General features: G+C 42.8%; 1 protein-coding gene across 1 annotated transcript in view; it reads right to left on the bottom strand.

Moving 5' to 3' along the window:
- The window catches only part of Patj (PATJ crumbs cell polarity complex component), a 284333-nt gene that overhangs the window by 194109 nt on the left and 66648 nt on the right, over positions 1 to 23576 (bottom strand). The window contains exons 16-17 of the mRNA XM_051164507.1: positions 16943 to 17104; positions 11443 to 11574 (exon numbers count right to left, since the gene is read on the bottom strand). Coding sequence (XP_051020464.1) covers positions 11443 to 11574; positions 16943 to 17104 — 294 coding nt within the window. The remainder of the gene's footprint in view (positions 1 to 11442; positions 11575 to 16942; positions 17105 to 23576) is intronic.

Here is a 23576-nt window from a genome sequence, read left to right as displayed (position 1 = left end):
TCAGCTACTAAACGTCTTCTCTACCTGACATAAACTTGCTACTAAGCAAAGAGGCTGAAGGAACACAGACCCGGAGGAGATACAGCCATCACCTCCCAGTGTGCAGCTGAACCCTTCACGTGCCATACTTGGTTGTTAGGAGTTTATACTTCTAGACCTGGATAATGACACAGCAGACAGCACAGAAAGATGCGTGTCTCCAGACAGCACAGAACGATGCGTGTCTCCAGACAGCACAGAGAGATGCGTGCCTCCAGACAGCACAGAACGATGCGTGTTTCCAGACAGCACAGAAAGATGCGTGTCTCCAGAAAGCACAGAAAGATGCATGTCTCCAGAAAGCACAGAAAGATGCGTGTCTCCAGACAGCACAGAAAGATGCGTGTCTCCAGAAAGCACAGTGAGATGCGTGTCTCCAGAAAGCACAGTGAGATGCGTGTCTCCAGACAGCACAGAAAGATGCATGTCTCCAGACAGCACAGAGAGATGCGTGCCTCCAGACAGCACAGAAAGATGCGTGTCTCCAGACAGCACAGAAAGATGCGTGTCTCCAGACAGCACCACCTAGGCACTGCTTTGCCAAAGTTTAATTTACACTTAGCTTCTCAAGAGTGCAATCATCTGGCCTAAGAACACACTTAGAGCATAGAAGTGAACACATGACAGTCATTATGTCCAAATGGACAGGACTCCAAGTTTCTGAATGGCCTATAAAATGCATTATATGGACTTCGGTGTTCATCCCAGAGATCAAAGGACCAGATTGCATGAAAACTAAAGCAGAGCACAGCGTATCACCTGGGGCATGGAGAAGGCTCCCCCAAAACACAGCTTTTGCCGGTGACAGACATGAACAAGATGTGCAGAGCCCCAAGCGTGCTCCAAAATCTAGGCCAGAGCTACAACAAAGTAGCCTAGTAAGACTGGCAGAGACCACGAAGCAGGGTGCCGCACGAGGAGGACACAGCGGTCGGTAAGAAAACCAGCCAGTTGAATGACTTTGGGAAGAACCCTTTGTTGAAAATAACAGGAACAGGCTGGAGAGGTGGCTCAGAGGTTAAGAGCACTGACTGTGCTTCCAGAGGTCCTGAGTTCAATTCCCAGCGACCACATGGTGGCTCACAACCATCTACAATGTGATCTAATGTGCACTGTATACATAATAAATAAATACATTTAAAAAGAAAAGAAAAGAACAGGAACATGGGTGAGTATCTCCACGTTCATAGCTCTGTCCCCAAAAAGGAAATCGAAAACCGAAGTGCAACAACTTATTCATGGTCATAATTTAAAAAGGCTTCTGTGGGTTTGTTTATTTATTTAATCTACTCTGTATCAATACTCAAACACTGACAGGTCAGAGATTCAAAAACCACACAGCAGGAGTATATCAGGAGATAGACCCTCGTTTATTTCAGCTAGACATTTGTCCACAGGGTTCTTTACATTTGACAATATTTTGAGGTGTGTTTGTCATTTCATATGTGTGAGTGTTTTGCCTGAATGTATGTCTGCACCACACATGTGCCTGGAGACTACGGAAGACAGAAGAGGGCATCAGACCCCCTAGAGCTCGAGTCAAAGATGGCTGTGAGCCCTCGTGTGGGTGCTAGGACATGAACCCGAGTCCTCTCCAACAGCAGCAATCTTAAATGTCGAGCAATCCCTGCAGTCCTTCTGATAGCATTGCAATTGTATTTTATTTGTGTTCATTTTAGTGTATGTAAATGTGCCCACGTGTGTATGCAGTTACATATCACACCATGCATGTGGAGGCCAGAGAACAACTTGCAGGACAAGGAGAAGTCATTGTTTCATGAATGAGGCTGCTGGCAGTTGTCATGCTTCCATGGGTAGCTCCACACCATGAGCATGGACAGCGCGTTATCACTGTAATCAATGAGTTACCAAAGATGAAAAACACAGCTGATACAGGAGAAGGATATGTTGAGAGTGTCCCCTGAAGCAGTGCTGAGTGTTAATATTCAAGATACACTGTAAACATGGATGAAATTGTCAAAGAATAAACTGATCAGTATCTTTTACTAAATGGGCCAGCAAGATGGCTAAGCAGGTTTTTCCACTAAGCCTAATGACTTGAATTCAATCTCCAGGACTCACCTGGTGGAAGTAAAAGTTGTCCTCTGACCTAAACACAGACACAGACACAGACACACACACACACACACACACACACACACACACACACACACACACACACACAAAACACACACACAGTGGCATGACTATATGTGCAGGCACACATAGAGAAAAACATACAAATATAGACCATACATGCAAAGATGAATGAATGAAAAAGCAGATAAAATTTAAAAGACTTGCCCACCCCAAAAAAGTACCTTAGGTAGTATTAAAATTAACTAGCCAAGCTCTGGTTTAAAAGAAAGAGATGTAATCAGCTATGCCAAGGAAACTTCTTCTGATGAGCATTTACTTTAGGAATGAGAAGTGCATGCTAGTGAGTGTAAGATAATGAGTAAATGGCTGTAACGAGTCATGAGCAAACGTGTTCAGACTCTAACCTCATGTGTAACTATTTTATAATCCAGCAAAGCACTTACACTAGTCAAACCAATGACCACATTACCACCATGTTCCAGCTGCGTGTCCACAAAACACCTTTGACCTACTCAAGACAGATGAGCTGGCAGGGTTTCTAGTTCCTTGTGCTTTCCTGCTGCCTGAACTCCCTTAGGTATTGGGAACAGATTTTTCTATCCATTACACACAGAACAAGGCAGCTGCTGAACAGCAGAGCAAGCACAGTTAAAGATCAGCCGACAAGAAGTGGGCAGAGAAACTTGCTAAAAACCCAAATGGTTAAGTAAGCATAGCTTTGGCTATAAAACCCAGCACCTCCAACATGCTGGGTCAGCACCCTACCCCAGCCTAAAGGGCTAATCAACACTATTCCCACAGGAATAATTGTGTGCAGTTGCTTGTTAAAGAGGAGGGCTTTCTCTTAGCTCCTTTCCCTTTTCTCAGAAATTCTCCTTGGACATTAATATGCCCTTTAGTTGCTTCATCTTTTGAAACTTTTATTTCATATAGTAATTATTCACACATCCATGGTGGTCTGTCACTCCTTGAGCAGAACTTTTGCTGGTTACATGGGGTGGGGGGAGGAGGCAAATAAAAATAAAGCAAGGCAATATTCCTCATCTAAAAGCCCCGTTGCCCGACTGACATGCCTGGGGTCTCCTCAGGCAGGCAGGGTGCTGAAGCACAAGGAAAAATACACTGCTGAAATGTGGGTACACTCAAAAGTACCAAGCCATGAGATGTGGGTACACTCAACAGTACCAAGCCATGAGATGTGGGTACACTCAACAGTACCAAGCCATGAGATGTGGGTACACTCAACAGTACCAAGCCATGAGATGTGGGTACACTCAACAGTACCAAGCCATGAGATGTGGGTACACTCAACAGTACCAAGCCATGAGATGTGGGTACACTCAACAGTACCAAGCCATGAAATGTGGGTACACTCAACAGTACCAAGCCATGAGATGTGGGTACACTCAACAGTACCAAGCCATGAAATGTGGGTACACTTAGCAATACCAAGCCATGCATTTTTAAAGTGTAGAAAGTGAAGTTACTATAAATAAGAAATATCCTAGTATCTTCAGGGGGGGAAACACAGTTAATTAAAAGTAGTTACGATGCATGGAAAGTACAGACATGTAAACCCTTCTTTAAAACCTCTCAAGAAGAGCATCCGAGCCTATGCTGGCTTGGAGAGACCTGTTTCCAGTTCCCACTTAGGGCCATTGACATCTGCATGTAATTCCACCCAAAGGGTCCAATTTTCATTTTGTGAGTAGCAGCAAAATGTTCACAAATCAATAAACAGACACACTCACATACACAATAAAAAATTTACTAATGGCTAAAGCAAACCTCTCAAATATTAATTTTGGAATTAATTTTACTTCCCTAAGCTAGTTAATTTTGATTTAAACACAATTTTTTAAAAAAGGTTGTTTTCTCTGAGACTGGCATTTCTCGTCTCAAATAGAGAACAGCAGAGACTTTGGAGCTGTCAAAGCATAAGCTGAGATCTTGCACACACCACACGCAGGCTCCCACAGCAGTCATGGTAAACACACTGCTGCCCTGATGACTGTGAAGTTAGGAAGACCCGAGGAGATACCCATTTCTACAAAGGTATGCCTTCACCCCAAATGAGCACATGCCATCTGAGCACATGAACCTAAGCCATCTGTGCTAGTGTTTGCTCAACCATTCGTCAGACCTGAGTCATATCACATGAAAATTTAGAGTTGGTCTGTGGTCCCTGGATAGGCAATCGGGATCCCAGCAACACACAAGAGCAGCTTCCGACAGCATGGCATCCTGGCCCTCGTTCTCTGTGGGCCGGCAAGTACCACAGTAGCTACATAGGACATAGGATGCTCCTCCTTCTACAGTTTACTTTTAAGCCTTGACAGGCCAGTGATATACAGCACACAATGCACTTAATAAAGACTTTTAAACTAAACAGTAAAAAGGCCAAGGAGTTACACTGGGCACCTCAAAGTCAACCATACATGTTTTATGCTCTGGTAACAGAAAACATCACATCTCTGAAGAGCTTAGGCCAGGTAGGAGGAACAAATGCCTGTGAGACCACGATCTAAATGTTTCTCTGGGAAGATAAACTAGAAATGCCTCCTCTCTTTCAGCTGACCCTTAAGGAGAGAGAGAGAGAGAGAGAGAGAGAGAGAGAGAGAAAATCAGGGTTGTTTACACCTAAAAGCAGGACATTCACCCATCCCGACACAGACCCGAGAACTCAGCTGCATGGCAGCACCCTAATTTAGAGCTCAATTCTTGATTAAGAAGATTCAGATTGGTGGAAGAATTAGGAATAGACTGATGGCGCTGATATCAGAGTGAATATTAATACTCTACCAGCCTAGCTACAAACGACAATAAATCACTGCCATAATTAAAGCTGAGACAAAATTGATAGCTATATATTGCTATCACTTAGTCTCCGACATCATGGGAGACCATTAACTTCATGACTTACACACCTGCTTGTATTTTCCAGGAGAACCATCTGGATAAAGAAATGACTCCACATAAGACGTCAATGTGATTCATCTAAACACATGTGTCCCAAAATGGTGTTCCAGCAATTTGGTAAAACTGCATCAAAACTGGAAATGCACGCGCGTCTTTGATTAGCACACTCTCTTCTAGAAATCTGTCACTAGCTGAACTGCCACAGTTTTACAAAGAATATGGCAACAATCCACTACAGTATCATTCAGTCATTTAGTCTATACCACGTGGGTACAAGAGGCTAGTTGAATAAATTATTGTCTATCAACAATAATGTATTATGCAGTCATTAAAAAGAACTAGGCAGCTCTATAAATACTAAAGTGAAAGAAGATGTAATTGGTTACAAAAAGCAAAGTACTTAAGGTATGCATGATATATCTCACTTAGGTGTCAAAATGCAAAATTTATGTAGCAAAAAACCCTATTATTTATATAATCCTGTGTTTATAAAACACATCTTGGAGGAAAGACATGAAATACAATGGATCTTCCTGGAAGAGCTTTGAGTGTCACAAAAGGTCTGGGTGTACTTTTGAATATATGCCATGTGCATATATTACCACCTTTAAAAACACTGTAATATGCTCAAAAATCCAAAGAATTTTAAGTTATAAATGAAAGTCATATAGCCCTTCCTTTAAGTTTTTATACAGTCTTTATAAAATAGAGAGCTTGCGGGCTGGGGCTGAGCACGGTGGTGAGCAGTCTGCCTGGCACAGTTAACGGCTTTGCACTGCAAAATGAAAAGAACAACGAATTCTCTGAGTTAAGAGCTAAAACTGGGCAAAATTCCTCACAGATCCACAGGCAAATGGTCCAGGCTCAGCAGCAGCTTCTGCTCACGCTGTTCTGTTTTCACAACTCATTGCATGAAACCTGTTTCCTCAGAAAGAACTATTTGCACTTGCTGTTTAAGGTCATCATCTGCCTATGGCCTTTCACAGGCTTGCAGGAGGACCAACCATGTTCACGTGTGACTCGGCTGTTGAACAGTATTACCTGCCTATGGCCTTCCAAACAGGCTTACAGTAGGACGGACAGTCCTCACATGTGACTCAGCTCTCACTGAGACAAACACAGTCTTTCAAAAATACCTGCTTTGGCAAAGATTGAGTTATTCAGGAGGGGAGAAAAATGAAGAATAGGATGTAGGTTGGGGGAGAATTATTGGTTAATAAATTTCCCCTTCTAAATCACTGAAATTTAAAAGTACCAAGGATGGCAACGTCATGGCTAATGTCAAACATTTTCAGTGAATTATAATCATGAGGGGTTATTCAAAGTTCAGCATAAATCAAAACACCAGGAAATATCCACTTGCTCAGTTTAATTTATAGGGTCAACTGAAGGTAAAATCCATATAGTTCAATCTTTGCAAGCTTTTTGGTAGAAATCAGAAGTTAGAGACTCTCAGACTACCAACCTGCTTGACTAAGAATGTTAACACGTAAGAACAGGCTTTCAAACGAGCTGTCACTCTCTTCTGAAGCAGTAAACACTTCTTACACAGTGCTTGTGGACACACTGCATTAACTAACTCCTAACATTTACTAAATTTTCATATAGCACTAAAAGGAGAACACTATCTAGCAGCTTGCCCTTTAAATATTTTTTTCCAATTAGAAAAACAAAAAGACTCACTATAACCCATTTACTATAAGGATGTCCTATTTAAAAAATCTGCACAAAAATCTTCATAAAGAAATAACATCATATTATAATTAAAAGCAATGGATGTCAGCCCAATTGCTTGGGTTCAAATTTCACTTCTACCATATGCCTATTGCATGACCTTGGACTTAACACCTCCTTTATCTGTCCCTCAGTTTCCTTACTTGTTAAATGGGATTACATGGTTCTTGTGAGAAATGTATAAGCTAATATACGTAAAACAAGTAAAATGGTGCCTAACACAGAATTTAATAATTGGCACCTACTACTGCTATATTTGTGTTAATGCTGATATTAACGAGTATTAATAATATTTCATGAAATAATATTCAAAGGAGTGGGGTGAAATAACATAAAAAAAGGAGAGAAACAAAGCTGAGACTACTGAAGTCCAACACAGAACCCTCACTTACAGACTCATCAAGATACTATGAAGACCTGCAGCCAGAGCTGGAAGATGGCTCAGTGAGCAGACATGCCGGCTGTACAAGCCTGGGCTAAGGTCCATGCCAGGATGGAGTAGAGAGGAAAGGACAGAATCTACTCCACAAAGTTTTCCTCTGGTCTCCACACACGCACCTGCACGTCTAGGAACATGCTTGCATCTACATGTGTGTGTGCGCGCACGCGAACACACACACACACACACCACATACTAACGATGATGATGACGATGATGATAATGATGATGATGAAGAATTTCAAACTTATAGTCAAAGTTCCCAGGTGCTCTGATGCTTTGAAGAACAACTGATCACCTAGCAGCAATGCACTATCTCTACCACCCAGCCTTCCTAGACATGGAGGTCCACATGCTAAACACACAGGACAGGATTTGAGCCAACCTCTGTGGGGGACCGACTTGATCTCTGCTCAACACAAAAAACAAGAGCTTTATTCTAAAATCTAACCTGTCTAACATTTACTGTTTTCTCTGTTTCCTGTCCAAATATAGTATAAACTTTATGGACTGAGCTCCCACGGCTGCTCTCTGGCCATATGTCTGCCCTCTAGGACTCCGTGTCGGAATCAGCTCCTTCATCTCAGAGCAGGCAGGCAACCTTGCTTTGTTAGGCTGCTCAACTCCCATCAGTCTGGACAGCCTTGAGGCAGCCCCACCCCTCACTCCACAGAGCAGTTCAAGGTCCTTTGTTGTCCACTCACACGACCCTAAAGCTTACCTAGGTTTACGTAAAAATTAAACTTCTGAGCACTAATTTGCAGGGTAACTCACACGTGGCTCCCTGGGAGCTGGATGCATGATATAATATGATTGATTTCGTGACGAGCTTCAAACTCCATCAAAGGTATCTACTTATTAATTTTCCTAATCTAACTGTATCGCTGAAGTGTATATAGTTTAAACACTGCAATGTGGTACTACACTGAAGGACGGTATCAATAGCTGTGTGCTGACTTTCTAAACTGAATGAAGTGTAACAATGCTCACACTTCCGTGATTTTCTTTCCCTTACACACAAATTCATAATCCATATGATTTTTTCATGTGACATTACAATCCCTGTCCTTGAGAAGTTATATCAAAGAGACAGATGTACACAGTTTTCAGTTCTTAGGGCACAGAAAAATTCATTGGTCAGAAAAACAGTTAACTGAAAGTAATACTGAAAAGTGGAAGTGCAAGCTCTGTGCTGCTAGTGCAGACCTTTACCATGCAGACACCATGCCCTGTTCCTATGACTAGCAGTCTGGCTACAGTGTTCCCACAGTCCTACTTACTGTAGATATATAAACCTAGGAGGGCAGGAATCTGCTTTGGTCCTATCCAGCCACCTAATAAACTTACATAAAACACATCAAATATGAATATCACCAGGAACGTGACCTTTCATGATGTCTGCTACACCTCTACTGAGTTTTGCAAAAACTATTTTTCAACTTTAGAATTTTTTATCTGATCACAAGGGTCATGCAATTAAATAAATTAATGAGCTTACCACAAATCAAATACTAAACTGCATTTCCCTATCATCTGAACACTTTGGTAGGAAATGTTTTTTTTACACCCTGACAAATGCTACAAACGTACTGTGCACAACTGTGACAGCACTTAACATTTGACTGAGGGAAAATTCCCAGCATACATGTGGGTGTTTACCTTCCAAAGTTGGGCTATAAAAGAAGATGAGCAATCCCACTTATCTGAATTAAAATAACATTTAGGAAATTAAGATGTTTTCTATCAGTTCTCCAAAAAACACAAAGGCAAAATAATTCTCTGGTACTATTTTTTTTTTTCAGCAGAATTACATCATACAACCTGAATGGAAATCAATTTCTATTCATGCAGACTGTGAGGAGGATACAGGAAAACAAAACAAAACAAAGAAAAAAATGTGCACTTTTATAAAATTATAATATTCCAAAGAAAATAACAGAATCCAGAACGGAAACCCTGAGAACAAAATGAGGGAACAGTTCACACTGGAACAACTGTTTTTAAAAGTACAAATCTCAGAACTGTTAGAGATTTCCTGCCAACTAGCAATAAAACTGAGAGGCTAACAAGTGTTTCTTTCTTTCAGAATTCTATTAAGCTCAGAAAGAATTTTCTGCTTTAAGATGTGTAACCCTGAAAACATGAAGTCTGGGCTAAAAGTGTAGCTCTGGGCTTGACTGTTGCTCAGGATGTAGAGACTCTGCCTTTGACACCCCTAGCAGTGAAAACAGACCAATCAGTAACTATTTAAACCCTGCAGTTGGTCTAAGAAGTCAAATGTAAAACATATTTATCAATTAACTTTGAAAATACACAGAGATCTCTAAAACAATGGAAAGGTAGCTGAACACCAATCATATTTTAAAAGTGTTTACAAATTAAGCCTCCTCATCAAAGTAGTTAATAAATTCTCATTGACATTTGTTCATTTAATTCCAGTGAGTTTTGGCTGGCCTAAATTTTACTGAGTCTTTTATTAGCTACATATTAGGGGCTGGGTGACAATTCTACAGTACAAAGGGAACTAAGAGTTCTTACCAGAATCTCACAATTGACACTTCCTGATGACACTACTTCCCAAAACGCTCATCTCATATCAACAACTTATAATTCAATAATATCTTAAAAGGAAATTCTAAAAGCAGAGGCCTATCTGGCATGGAATATGCCAGCAAAAATGATATAATCTATTTTAGTAATTTAAAATCAGTAGTTTAAACCTTACTCAATGTTAAAGTATTTTTCTTGTGCTGTATTCTCTATGACATCACTATAGTACACAATGATTTCAGAGGCTGGAGACGCCTTAGCAGTTAAGAGCATTTGAGGTTCTTGTAAAGACCCCAAGTTTACTTCCTAGCACCCACATGGCACCTCCTCACTGTCTGTAACCCCAGCCCCATGGCATCCAATGCCCTCTTCCGACCAGAACATACACTGTGCACACAGATCCTGCAGGCAAGACATTTATAACTATAAAATATATGTTTTAAGAAACAGATTCATGGTAGCAAGCTGGCTCAGTGAGTGAAGGCACCAGCTGTCACATCAGACTGCCTGAGCTTCCTCTCCAGGGCCTATGTAGCGGAAGAGAGAGAGCTGACGCCCACACGTCGCCCTCTGACCTCCATGTGGGTGTATGGCATGCACATGGACCCATACTCACACGGCTAAATTAATGAATGAGTGGATGAATGAATAAATACAATATTTATACCTGGTTTTATGTAATCTTGCATCCTGTATGCTTTGACAAAGTACATATTGCTTTATTTACACTGTGACTGGGTCACACTAGTTTTAAAGTGTGCACCTTAGCAGTAGAGGGATCTGTTGTCAACACCTTTGATTCTTCCCAATAATCAGCAGCCCCACAGTGGGACAGTAGCTGCTAAGCTGCTGTAAAGAGCAGGTGTCCTGCTGTGCGCTGCAGTACTCCCAACCCCACATCAGCAACCTTACTCTAGCTAGAATTGGAGTCATAACAAATATTTAACTACAAAAGTGTTATGCATTTATCAGCAGATAGTTTCACCAAGAATATTTGTGCTGCAGTTCATTAAGACTGACATGTAAACAAGACCATAAAAGCCGTCACATGGCAGAAGGACAGAACACACGAGCGAGGGTGCCGCTAATGTGCACACATGACAGGAAGGCAGAACACAAGAGCGAGGGTGCCGCTAATGTGCACAGGGTTCTTTCTTTTCACTTCTGATTTAGGAGACAGAGTCTCATTATATAAACCACATTGGCACTGAAGTCCAAACTGGATTTGCATTCCTCCCACCTCAGCTTCCCAGAGCTTCTTTTTGAAATTTATTGTGAAAATGGTAGCGGTTATATAACTTACACACACACACACATACACTAGAAGCAACCTAGGTGAATAAATGTATATGCCTCATGGCACATGAAATATGTTTCAATAAGGTTGCTGTAGGCCCATTTTTTTAAAAGTTCACCAAGTTCTAGTCTCTAAAAGCATCAACTTTGTCATTCCCACCAGCTGCTCCATCGCAGCGTTCATGAACAGCTCCTAGTTTTAAAGAAAGTGACTGAAAGTGTAACTGAAAGTCCCCTTCTGTGGGATTCATTTGGCTGCAGTGTGCTGAGTATTTAACAGTTACCAGTTCATCTAACCCCGGCATAGAGCAACACCAGACCAGAGCTACACCATCAGGCAAACCCCTCTTGGCAGGTTCCTATACCTGATAATCCAAAATGCTGAATCCCAAGCCTCTGTAGCCTTTCACCAGCTCCACAGTCTTGACTTCAGGAGACCACAGGGCTAACTCTCCATCATCGTCATCCTCAATGCTGACATCTACGCTGCGGTCGACCTGAAAGGACAGAGCAGGTGAGTGCGGGAGCCACTGTCCTTTCTCTTCTAAAAAGAACTCGGTTCCTTTTCACACTGGGAAGTCTCTTCAGCATGCGTAGTTAGTTTTTTATCTTTTTAAAGGGGCATGCACTGGGTACTCACAACCAAAGATCCAAGCTTCATGAAACATCAGGCACTCAGCACTGCAGCTCTTTCACACAATTTCCAAATGGCTTCACTGAGAGTATTAACACTGACCTTTTATACTTCAATGAGCTCTGTCTTCCCATTAGAAGCATAAAAGGAAAAACAGGTAATTTAAGTAAAAATGTAAACTTCATGCAAAGTAGAGGCACACAGATGTTTTAAAAGCCATCCTGTAATTATAATTTTACTCAGACACAGAAAGAGAGCAGTCAACACACAGAGAAACCATTGCTACAGCCTCCCAGAAGACTTAATCACAGGAGGAGAAGGGAGAGGAGGCAATGCTGGGCAGGAGAGCTGTGGCCGCACTCGCATCAGCAGCTCCACCAGCTCCGTGAGCACTGTGTAGTTCTCCACGTAGAAACTAGACAGTGAGTTAGCACAGGCCCCGCACACAGGCTCTGTCAGTTCCCGTCCCTGGCGTCCCTCTCTTCTGGACTCTCTGTCCTTCCAGGAGCCCAGTGAAGCTAAAAGAGACACATCTACTCTATGGGGCATTTATAGCTGTGTATGGTTTTGCTCTCTGCTTAAGGTCTCCATAAACACCTTGTCCTTCCACAGACTAAACAACAATTTAGTTTTTTGAAGGAGGGTCTTACTCTGTAGTTCAGGCTAGCTTAGAATTCATTATGTAGCCCAGGCACGCCTCAAATTCACAACAATCCTGTCTTAGACTCCTGAGTTTGGGGATTTACTGGCATGAACCTCATATGTAGCTAAATAAAGCAGAGTTCTTAAAATCTTGGATAATCTCAGTAAATAAAATGAAAATGTATCATATCTACAAACAGTACTGAGTAACTGGTTTAAGAAAATTTACTTAATAGTATCAACAGGAGGGCTCTATAATAAGCTCAAAATTATAATTGGCTCAGATCTCAAACTATTGTTGGATAGATGTAGAACACTGAATCCACGCTGGACAAAACCTAAACACAGAAAGAATTTCTTGATTCTTGACTGACCAAACCTGAGGTAAGGGAATATTCTCCATTGATAATCACCACGTAGTTTAGTCTGATGTAAGGAGCTACGTTTTTATAATTGAAAAAAATGATTATAGTACACGTGGGTGCACCGCTCTGGCATACGTGTGGGGGTCAAAGGATTAAAGTATGTGTGCATGTATGTGGAGGTTAGGGTTTGGAGGTTAAAGGGCAACTCAAGGAGCCAGATGTCTCCTTCCACTGGTTCTGAGATTAACACCTGCTGAGCAATCTCACATACCTAGAGAGGGATATTTTAAAAAAGAAAATACTTCCACCTTCCAATAAAATGTTCCAAGGCTAATATGATTGGTGTAATATTGGTGTACTCACTGATCAATGATAATCAGAACTGTTGCTATGCCACCAAACCAGACAGTTTAACAACATAAAAGGGCAGGAGAGATGTGTCAGCAGTCAAGAGCACTTGCTGGTCTTTCAGAAGACCCCAGTTTGGTTCCTACCACCTACACTGGGCAGCATGCACCGGCCTGTCACTCTAGCACCAATGGATCTAACACCCTCTTTTGACCTCAAAGAGCACACATTCAGCATACACTCACGAAGTCACTCAAATGTACACATAAATAAAAAACATTTTTAAAAGAAAGAATATAAGATATATCAGGATAAGTGAAAAAAAAGAGAAAAATTGAAAATGAGCCAAAATTTTAAGAGATTACATATACCCACAAAGCACAAACTTATGGAAATGTCATGGCATCCCAGGTGCATGTTCTGCACCGACCTGGACTATATCACTGACACATCAATTCTGCACAACCCCTGCCTTTACAGAACAGAAAGTGGTCAGCCGACAGGCAGCAGTGCTGACTCCGGCGTGCTTCAGGCTGTTGTTCACCACTGTTCAGGATGTGGACAGAAGTGCAGAGTCAGCAAGCGGGGCTGACGACTGACACCCGACAAAATTAAACTAAAGGTGTATTTATCAAACTCCACAGGGAAGCCACCACACGTAGTTCAGTTTACTAAGAACAGCAAAAGTTACACAGTGTGACATGAGTCCCCTCCTTGAAATCTGCATCGTTTTGTTTTGAGACTGGCCTTACTCTCTAGAGATCCTGGATGGCTTGGAACTTGACATGTAGGCCAGGCTGACCATGAATTCACAGAGTTCTGCCTGTTTCTACCTCCCAGGTACTGATATTAAAGGCATATGACACCTCAGTTCTTTTTTTTCTTTTACATTAAAAACAGGTACCAGAAGCCAAGTGGTGGTGGCTCACGCCTGTAATCCCAGCACTTGAGAGGCAGAGGCCAGCCTGGTCTACAGGTTGAGTTCCAGGAAAGCCAGAGCTATGCTACACACGCACACGCACACGCACACGGTCTTGGAGAAGAAACAAACAAGAACAACAAAAATCAGGTATCAGTCAGGCATACAGGCACACATTTACAATGTCAGCACTGGCAAGACACCGACAGGACTGTGAGTTCAATTCAAAGACAGACTAGGGCTAAAATCCAAGCCTAGGCTACCCTGGGCTACATAGTGAACCTTGTCTGAAGAAGAGGAAAATCTGTCAATCAAGAATCTTAAGTTCTTCATATATGTATAGAACAGAATAAAGGCAACACGATGTCATAGAAAAGTTGAAGAAATGGCCTGTGCCCAAAAAGGGCCGACAACCTTCTTAGGGATCAGGGCTATCCACGCTATAAGATCTGTATCACAGCATGGAACTGTGAGTCAGCTACGACCTTTCTGATGACTTAGGATATCAGACGCCTAGATGGTTGTTTGGACGCATCAGGAACATTAGTCACCATTGGCATTCATGGGGCTCCTGACCTGTAGGTGCAATGCTAAGAGCTTGGCACATGTTACTGTATTTCCTTCTGACATGAGCTTCTGAGGACTCCAAGTCCTGTAAACAGTACCATTTGTCTTAGTTACTTCTTTAACACCTTGATAAGACACCATGACCCAGGCAACTTCTAAAAGAATGAGTTTACTTGAGGCTTAAAATTCTAGAATGTGAATCCATAACTATCATGGCAGGGAACACCAAGCATGGTACTGAGGCAGTAGCTGAGAGCTTACATTTTGATCCACAAACATGAGACAGAGTGAAGGAGGGAAGGAGGGAGGGAGGGAGAGAGGGAGGGAGGAAAAGAGGGAGGGAGGGAGGGAGGAAGGGAGAAGAGCTGGCAATGCTGTGGGCTTCCGAAATCTCTAAGGCTGCTCTAGTGACACACCTCCTTCCACAAGGCCACACCCCCTAATCCTTCCCAAACAGTTCTACCAACTGTGGACCAAGCATTCAAACACATAAGCCTATTGGGATCATTCTGACTCAAACCACACAGCATTCTTCACAACAGGAATACAGATCAATGTCATCTGCTCAAAGACACACAAATACAAAGTATGCAGGAACTTCAAAGAAGAATTCACTTCAATTGTAAGTCAAAGCATGGGTAGGTAAAAGAAAAGGTCCTGCGCTACACTGTCTGGAAAGGAGGGAAGTAGAATAAAGGGGAGGCTGAAGCAGGCCCTGAGCCTTTCACGGGCCGCACAGCAGAGCTGATCCCGATGTGGAGTCTGCAGGTGAGCTTGCCCTGGAGGTGTGAGCATGAGGGAACTGGCCCTTCCTCTTGTCTGCTCTGGGGAGTTTTAAAGAGAGAGATCCCCTACCTTCCCTTTGGCCTCATGAGAGCAGAACTGGCCTGCCCCTCACCTGCTACATCACTCAGGAGAACAGGCCCTGGACCGCACCAGAGCAGCACGTAGAGCTGACTCAGAATGCGGGCCTTTCGGATGAGTTTGCATGAACACAGGAGACCCAACCCTGACTTTTCCCCTCCCTTGTCTCTGGCCATCTATGGCAAGCAGGAGAGCAGGCCCTGGAGTCGTGAGAGTGGAAGAAATGGCCATGTCTGTTACTGGTTACAACACTTGGGAGAGCAGACCCTGTACCTCACCTGGGCAGCAGGGTAGAGCTGGCCCTGGCTTCAGGGGTTGCCGTTGAGCTGGCCCCAAGGGTGTGAGAATGGGAGAGCTGGTGGGGTGACCAGCTCAAATACCCCTCAAGTCCAGATCCAGGGCTCTCAATTGGCCCACCCCAACATCTAAGCCATCGATGAACTGCTGGAGTGCATGAAGGGGCTGGTCCAACAGACCCAATGAGACAAGATCCCTAGGACACAGGGAAACAACAGGATGTGTGCAAGACCCAGTGAGGGTCCAGTATTGATATAGTAGCAGAAGCCAGAGGCCCCGTATCCAACCAAGTCACCGCAATGAACATTAGCAAGCAAACAAGTGTGGACAAAAGAGTATGCTGTAGAACACACTGTGACACAACCACAGCTTCCACAATGATATTTTTATTCTTCTTTGTTGCTAGGGAGACTGTAAAGATGGAAGGCGGGTACAGGGGAGGAGGAGATGAGTGAGACTGTAAAGATGGAAGGCGGGTACAGGGGAGGAGGAGATGAGTGAGACTGTAAAGATGGAAGGCGGGTACAGGGGAGGAGGAGATGAGTGAGACTGTAAAGATGGAAGGCGGGTACAGGGGAGGAGGAGATGAGTGAGACTGTAAAGATGGAAGGCGGGTACAGGGAGGAGGAGATGAGTGAGACTGGTGGGCATGATGTGCAATGCACAAAGAACCATGAGAAGTTTAAAAAAAGAAAAGATGCGGCTCCAAAGGACATGTGATGACAACTCATGTCCGCTCAACTCCTTCTATGACTGCAGTACTCTCAGAACAGGGCATCTAACAGCAAGGAAGGGCCATATCCTGACTTTCTGCATTTATGATAGCTTCCAAACTCTCTCTGAAACTTACCAGAATTCTTCATAGTCTTAAGATCGTCAGAAAAGAAAGACTAAGGTAGTCAATACTCACCAACAATACATCTTTGTGGAGATGAAGTAAGTTGAAATAGAAGGCAAAGGCCATGAATATAGACAATTAATTTTTAAAAATAACAGCTGTGTTTTTTAAGGGTTTTCTAAGGTCAGACTGATACATATCAGTGTCCCTGACATTTTCAGGGACTTCTAGAAAGTCAGGTATAAACCCAGAATTTCAAACAGTCTATATTTGTTTAGCCAAATACAAAGGAGTAGATTGGAGCAGGAGCCTGTCTTTATACTGGAACATCCTCCTTGGAATGCCCATGGTCAAAGGACATACACAAAGTAACCATACACAGCCCTTATACCTCTGCCTCGAGAAGGGAAGGTTCCATGGTTCTCGGCTCATCAACTGAGGCCTCATCATCAAACAGCCGGCGACAGCAAACCAAGGTGAATGGTGGGGGCACTTCTTTAAGAAAGGAGACTGCTTCTCGGCGAGACTTCCCATAAAGCTGCACCCCATTGACCTAGAATGACAAGGGCTGTCAGCTGTGAACAGCTGCAAAATTACAAAGCATCAAAAAGAAGACAGGATGGCATTTCATTGTTCCTGTAAACAAAGGCCCTAATTTAATCATATCACTAATAACTTAAAACATCTAAATTAGCCTTTAATCCCAGCACTCAGGAGGCAGAGGCAGGTGGATCACTGTGAGTTCGAGGCCAGCCTGGTCTACAAAGCCAGTCCAGGACAGCCAAGGCTACACAGAGAAACCCTGTCTTGAAAAACAAAACGAAACAAAAAATCTAACTTAAGGCTGAATCTTGACTGAAAACTTGCAGCTGAATACAGTATAAGCTGTGTGCCAGGCAGCACTGCTCCTGCGTTGGAGACGCAATGCTTCACTTCTCTGAGGTGTCTCCTTCACAGAACCCTGTACTGCATTCTTCTGGTTCCCACCACCACTCCTGAGACCCTGCCAGCCTCCTTACACCCATTCCCCTCCACGTTGTCACTGTATGTCTGTTCACCTAGCAACCTGTGAGCAACTCTGACACTGAGCAGCTGGAGTTTACTGCCAGGCAGAGCAGCCCCCTCAGCACACATATGCAAGCCAGAACATCACCTTAGCACACGAGTCTCCTAGAAAAACCGGCGTTGCTGGTACCACTTCCATTTCCAGACACTGGAACAGGCGTGTGCAGTTCTAAGTTTACAGCAGTGTGCCTTGCCTTTCAAAAGGATATTTTTTCCTTGTTGATGATTAATCCACATCACCAAATATCATATACTTCGATACATACTAATATTTTGGATCAAAGATGATTTAAAATCTATATTGGGTGTATTGTGATTTTCACATACAGTTTTAACTCAAAAGTTCTCTCAGATCTGTCTGCAAGTCACTGAGAGTGACCTGTCAGCTATTCCTAAAAGCTGAAGAGGGAGGAACACATTCCACCCAACAACGATCTCTTTGGATCTCTTCTGCCTTCACAGGAATGTTGAGCGTTCATTTAATGCTAGTGGTATTTCTGCTGTGGCACCAGTCTCTTGAAGGAGTGGCGCTAATGCTTAGATAACAGGTAGGACTGACTACACCAAGAACACCCTTCCCACAGATCTACCACAGCACCAGGGAGAACACAGGACACTGGGTTGCTGTAAGCACCCAATCAGCTGCTGGGTAGTGCTTGGAGTCAGCTGTCCCTAAGAACCACTCTCCAGTCTGTGACACACCCAGCACTTAGTCATCAAACAAGACCCATCATCCCATCTCTTAATTATTCAGACACAGAATAAAAAACAGTGACAACAAAGCCACCTCATGGAGAATCTCTGTATTTTTCTCCCTCTACACCTCTCTCAAGTTATCATGACTATGAAGGGGCCTGGGGGACAGCAAGCCCACAAACAAGCAGTCTTCCTTGGAAGACTTCAAGTCACTCTCTACACAGAAGGGCCAGGGAGCTATCATGGTCACATCACTTCTCAATACTAATCTATGAAATAACCATAGAAAGTTCTAGAATCAGCAGGACGATAACCTATATTAAATACTCAAAGAGATACAACAGAAACAGAAACTTTAGTCATGTACAATCATTAGTTTGTGCTTCAACAAATTAGAAAGTCACTGTTCAGGTTTCTATCTTAGAGTACCTTTAAATATTTATTTAGCTCATTATTTATTCATTTGAATTGTCTCCACTTATTATAGCATTGCCTGGTAGTCCTCTTCACTACCTACTGCTAAAAAGACTGGTCACATTTCCCATTACCAACTCCTAGCTAAGGTGATTTACGGCTGCTGTAAATAGCTGTTCTGGGCTGAGACTTGGCATGGTCCTCTTACCCCAAAGCTCTGGTTTTAAGCTCTAAGATGTACATTAAACACACTGCGGGTGGGAGGGAGAAAAATGAAGAAGGAGAGAGAGCAGGAACAGGAGAGAGCAGAAAGAGGAGGGGAAAGAGACACTAACCAAAAGTTAGTTTATGTGGCCAACTTCAAAGGCTTTTTTTTTTGATGTGTACTTCCACTAACTCCAAATTTTTATTTTAGAAGTTTTATTTTAGAATTCACAATATTTCTCACAATCCTTCAACCTGAGGCCTTCCTTTAAATGCCATCAAGTCTGAACTATGCGGAGATGTCGATGAGAAAATGCACATGTGAGTAGAGGCTTCCGGAGCACTGGCTTACACATACACTTGCTAGCACGTCAATCCTCCTCGTGACAGAAACTTTACAGTTTGCATGGATGGCAGCTTTTTAGACCTTCACAAACATACAGCAGAGGAAGATGAAAAAACTCAGTTTTCTTGTGTGTTAAATGGTGTGCCCAGGGGAACACGTCGGGCTGTAGTAAGTGCAGAAGCAAAGACACTTCTATGCTTCTCGGTCTAGGCTTCTTCCTGTATCTCAACTTTCCTTACCAGAAATCTACACTTTAGATGTTGAACTATGGAGGCCATGAATAGCACTCAGAACAGAGGGCTTGCCTCCCATGCACAAGGCTAAACTTGCTCCGCAGCACAGAAGAACGAATGACGTGGAATATACCAGAGGCCACCTACAGCGGGATCAACTATGGTGCATGAGGACGTGGTAGAGGGATGGGAAAGAAAGAGAAGCAGAACAGTGTGAGCATTATGAAGAGAAACAGAACTGAAGATTCGAGGATAGAGAGGAACAGCCTGCTGTGAGTAGCCTGTCCTGCCACCTCAGGCCACGCTGCAGCGAAGAGCCATGTCTGGGTCTATGGTCATGCAGTAGCAGGGATCTGTCTCGATGTCTGTGGCTCATATTACCACTAAGGACCATGTGGATGATCCTGGTCTGGGCTGCCACCTAGAACCATGTTCACAGCTAAGGGCTCAGGAGAGCTGGCCCCACCCCTCACCAGCTGTAACACTTAGAAGAACAGGAGGTCCCACATCAGCATAAGCTCTGGAGAGCTGGCCCCTGCTGGCTGCAGCATTGAGTGAGCTACCTAGGGCAGTGCTGGAGAGCTGGCCCTGGTGGTATGGGTATGCGAGGGCTGGTGGGCTGACCAACTCAACTACTGCTCAGGTCCAGACCCAGGCCTTGAGTTGGCCAACCACAACATCTACCCCATCTGTGAACTTCCGCAGCATGTGAAGGGGCTGCTCATGCGGATCCCGAACTGCAGAATCCCCATGCCATAGTGCCACAGCAGGTTAGGCAAGAGGAGCCTGGGTAAGGATCCAGCATTTGTCGTGTAGCAGAAGCCACAGGCTTCAAACCAGACCAGTGACTCACTGCAATGAATATTTAAAGTAAATGTGCGTGGACAAAAGGACACACTGTACGCCACGCCGTGACACACACGGCTTCCACAGGAGATGCTCTGCTCGGTGCATGGGGTTTGTTGTTGTTCTTTTGTTATTTTTTCTTCTTTTTGAGGGGAGGTTGGAAAGACAGGGGGCAGATACAGTGGGACAGGGAAGAGTAGGACTGGGGTACATGATGTGAAATTCACAAAGATCCAATAAACATAAAAAAGAAAAGAATGAATGAGAAGAAAGTAAAACATGCTGATGAAATTGTGTTAACTTTGTGTGTTATAATAAAAAAGTCATTAAAAATCCCAACCCCTGAAACTTTTACACTTCTTTTACAACATTTTCACTTTTAAGCTAGGGGCCAGCATACTCTAAGCTTAGCTGAAGAATAGAGAAGTCTGTTGATGAGTGGGCTGAGGTAGATGAGTACGCTACGTCCAGTCTACTGCAACCTATCGAACACTGTTCTATTTATACTCTGGGTCACTGAGTTCCCATGTAAGAAGTAGGCCCTGGAAACCTAGTGGCATACTTACCACCTACAACTATAAAAGGAACCAAATTATTAACTCAGTTGACTTTATTCCTTCTGCATCTCTCAAAAATGGATCTTGCTTCTCAGTAGCTAATAATTATACATCACAGCCATGGTCTCCACTCCACAGATTGCTATCTCCAAGCTATGGCCATGCCTTGCCAATCAGGAATGATATGATCTTAGGACGAGAAAGAGAGCATCAGCCATCAGTAAAATTTATGGCATGAATCTTTTCATATACAACTCAAGGTCACTCTTGTCAGTGACCTAAAAATAACTACCTTTCCCTCATAGAGGATGAATATTTGAGAAGATGGGTATGTTTGACCTGACTTAAACAATACAGAACACACACGCTTATCAAATTATCATGCTATCCCATTGATATTCAAAAAATGGTGCTGGTAAAACCGCACTTCTACCTGCAAAAGAAATGAGACTCTTACTTTTCGCCCTGTACAAAAATCAATTCAAAATGATCAAAGACCTTAATTTCCAATATGAATCACAGAAGCATCTGGAAGAAAACATAGGAGTTAAGCTTCAAAGTGCTGGATTAGAGAAGAACTCTTTGAATAGAACATCAACAGCATAGAAGTGTCAACATCACGGACAACATCAACAGCATAGAAGTGTCAACATCACGAACAACATCAACAGCATAGGAAGTGTCAACATCAGGGACAACATCAACAGCATAGGAAGTGTCAACATCACGGACAACATCAACAGCATAGAAGTGTCAACATCAGGGACAACATCAACAGCATAGGAAGTGTCAATATCAGGGACAACATCAACAGTATAGAAGTGTCAACATCAGGGACAACATCAACAGCATAGAAGTGTCAACATCACGGACAACATCAACAGCATAGGAAGTGTCAACATCACGGACAACATCAACAGCATAGGAAGTGTCAACATCAGGGACAACATCAACAGCATAGAAGTGTCAACATCAGGGACAACATCAACAGCATAGAAGTGTCAACATCAGGGATAACATCAACAGCATGGAAGTGTCAACATCAGGGACAACATCAACAGCATAGAAGTGTCAACATCACGGACAACATCAACAGCATAGGAAGTGTCAACATCAGGGACAGCATCAACAGCATAGAAGTGTCAACATCACGGACAACATCAACAGCACAGGAAGTGTCAACATCAGGGACAGCATCAACAGCATAGAAGTGTCAACATCACGGACAACATCAACAGCATGGAAGTGTCAACATCACGGACAACATCAACAGCATGGAAGTGTCAACATCACGGACAACATCAACAGCATAGGAAGTGTCAACATCAGGGACAGCATCAACAGCATAGAAGTGTCAACATCACGAACAACATCAACAGCATAGAAGTGTCAACATCACGGACAACATCAACAGCATGGAAGTGTCAACATCACGGACAACATCAACAGCATAGAAGTGTCAACATCACGAACAACATCAACAGCATAGAAGTGTCAACATCAGGGACAACATCAACAGCATGGGAAGAAATAAGTAGCATCCCAAAGCAGAGCAGGAGGACCTCTTTACCAAATGCACTCCAGACAGTGGTTACCAAGGAAACTGCTAATCAACACAAAGAAACTGAGTAGATACTTTTCAAAAAAGACACAACAATGGCCATCACTGTTTTCAAAAGGATTTACTAGCCTTAGGTCATCAGGGAAATGCAAATTAGAAATACAGAATGCCCAGCATCAACGTATCTGGCAACAACTGTTGAAGAGGACGGTGGGTCATTCGCTTTGATGGGGGAACAAATTGATACTGCCATTGTGGAAATCATTTTGAAGGTTTTTCAAAATTAAAAATTAGAACTGCCATATGACCCCACTATTTGACTCTTGGGCAAATACCCAGAGAATTTTATAGCCTACAAAAGAGAGATCTATACTACCATGTTCATTGCTACTTTATTCACTATAGCAGAAAAAAGAGGTAAATGGGTGAGAAAAGCGGGTGCATATAAAGACGGAGTACTAGTCAGCGCTAAAGAAAAAATGCTATCAAAATCTGCGGGAAAATGGGTGGATTTAGGATAAAAAATACTAAATGAGGACACACACTCTCAGGAAGAAAAGTCATACATGCTCTCCCCCACACGCAGGGCCTCGGCAGTAACACATGTATATATGCAAACAGATGTACATGTAGGTACAGTGTAGCACATCAGGGTGAGAAAGGACCAAATGTAGGCCACTGACACACGTTATAAAAGAGAATAGAAAGCTATCTGTTTTTCTAGTTCTAACTGTCATGGGTTTTGAGTTTTGTGGTAATAGGTAAGTGCACAAAAATGTATTCAATAGTGAAATTGTAAAATTCAATGTGAAGCTACACAGCTTCAGTTCCAAATGGCCATTCTAACTGCATAGGAATTCGCTAAGATGTACAGACCTGGTTTGGTTAATTTCTGTGTATAATTTTGAATTTGCAAGTTTTTTTTAAATAATAAAGTTTATAAATAAAAAACAAGAATTAATAAATTAATAAAATAAGGGCTGGTATTAATAAAAAATAAGTTCACTGGGAGATTACACGCCTAGCATATATAAGGTCCTGGGTTCACTCTCCAATATAAACAAGCAAACAAGCAAACACTTTACTCCATTATACAGTAGGAT

The sequence above is a fragment of the Acomys russatus genome, chromosome 2 (genome assembly GCF_903995435.1).
Source record: "Acomys russatus chromosome 2, mAcoRus1.1, whole genome shotgun sequence".
Classification (NCBI taxonomy): domain Eukaryota; kingdom Metazoa; phylum Chordata; class Mammalia; order Rodentia; family Muridae; genus Acomys; species Acomys russatus.
This window is presented reverse-complemented; position numbering and strand designations above follow the sequence as displayed.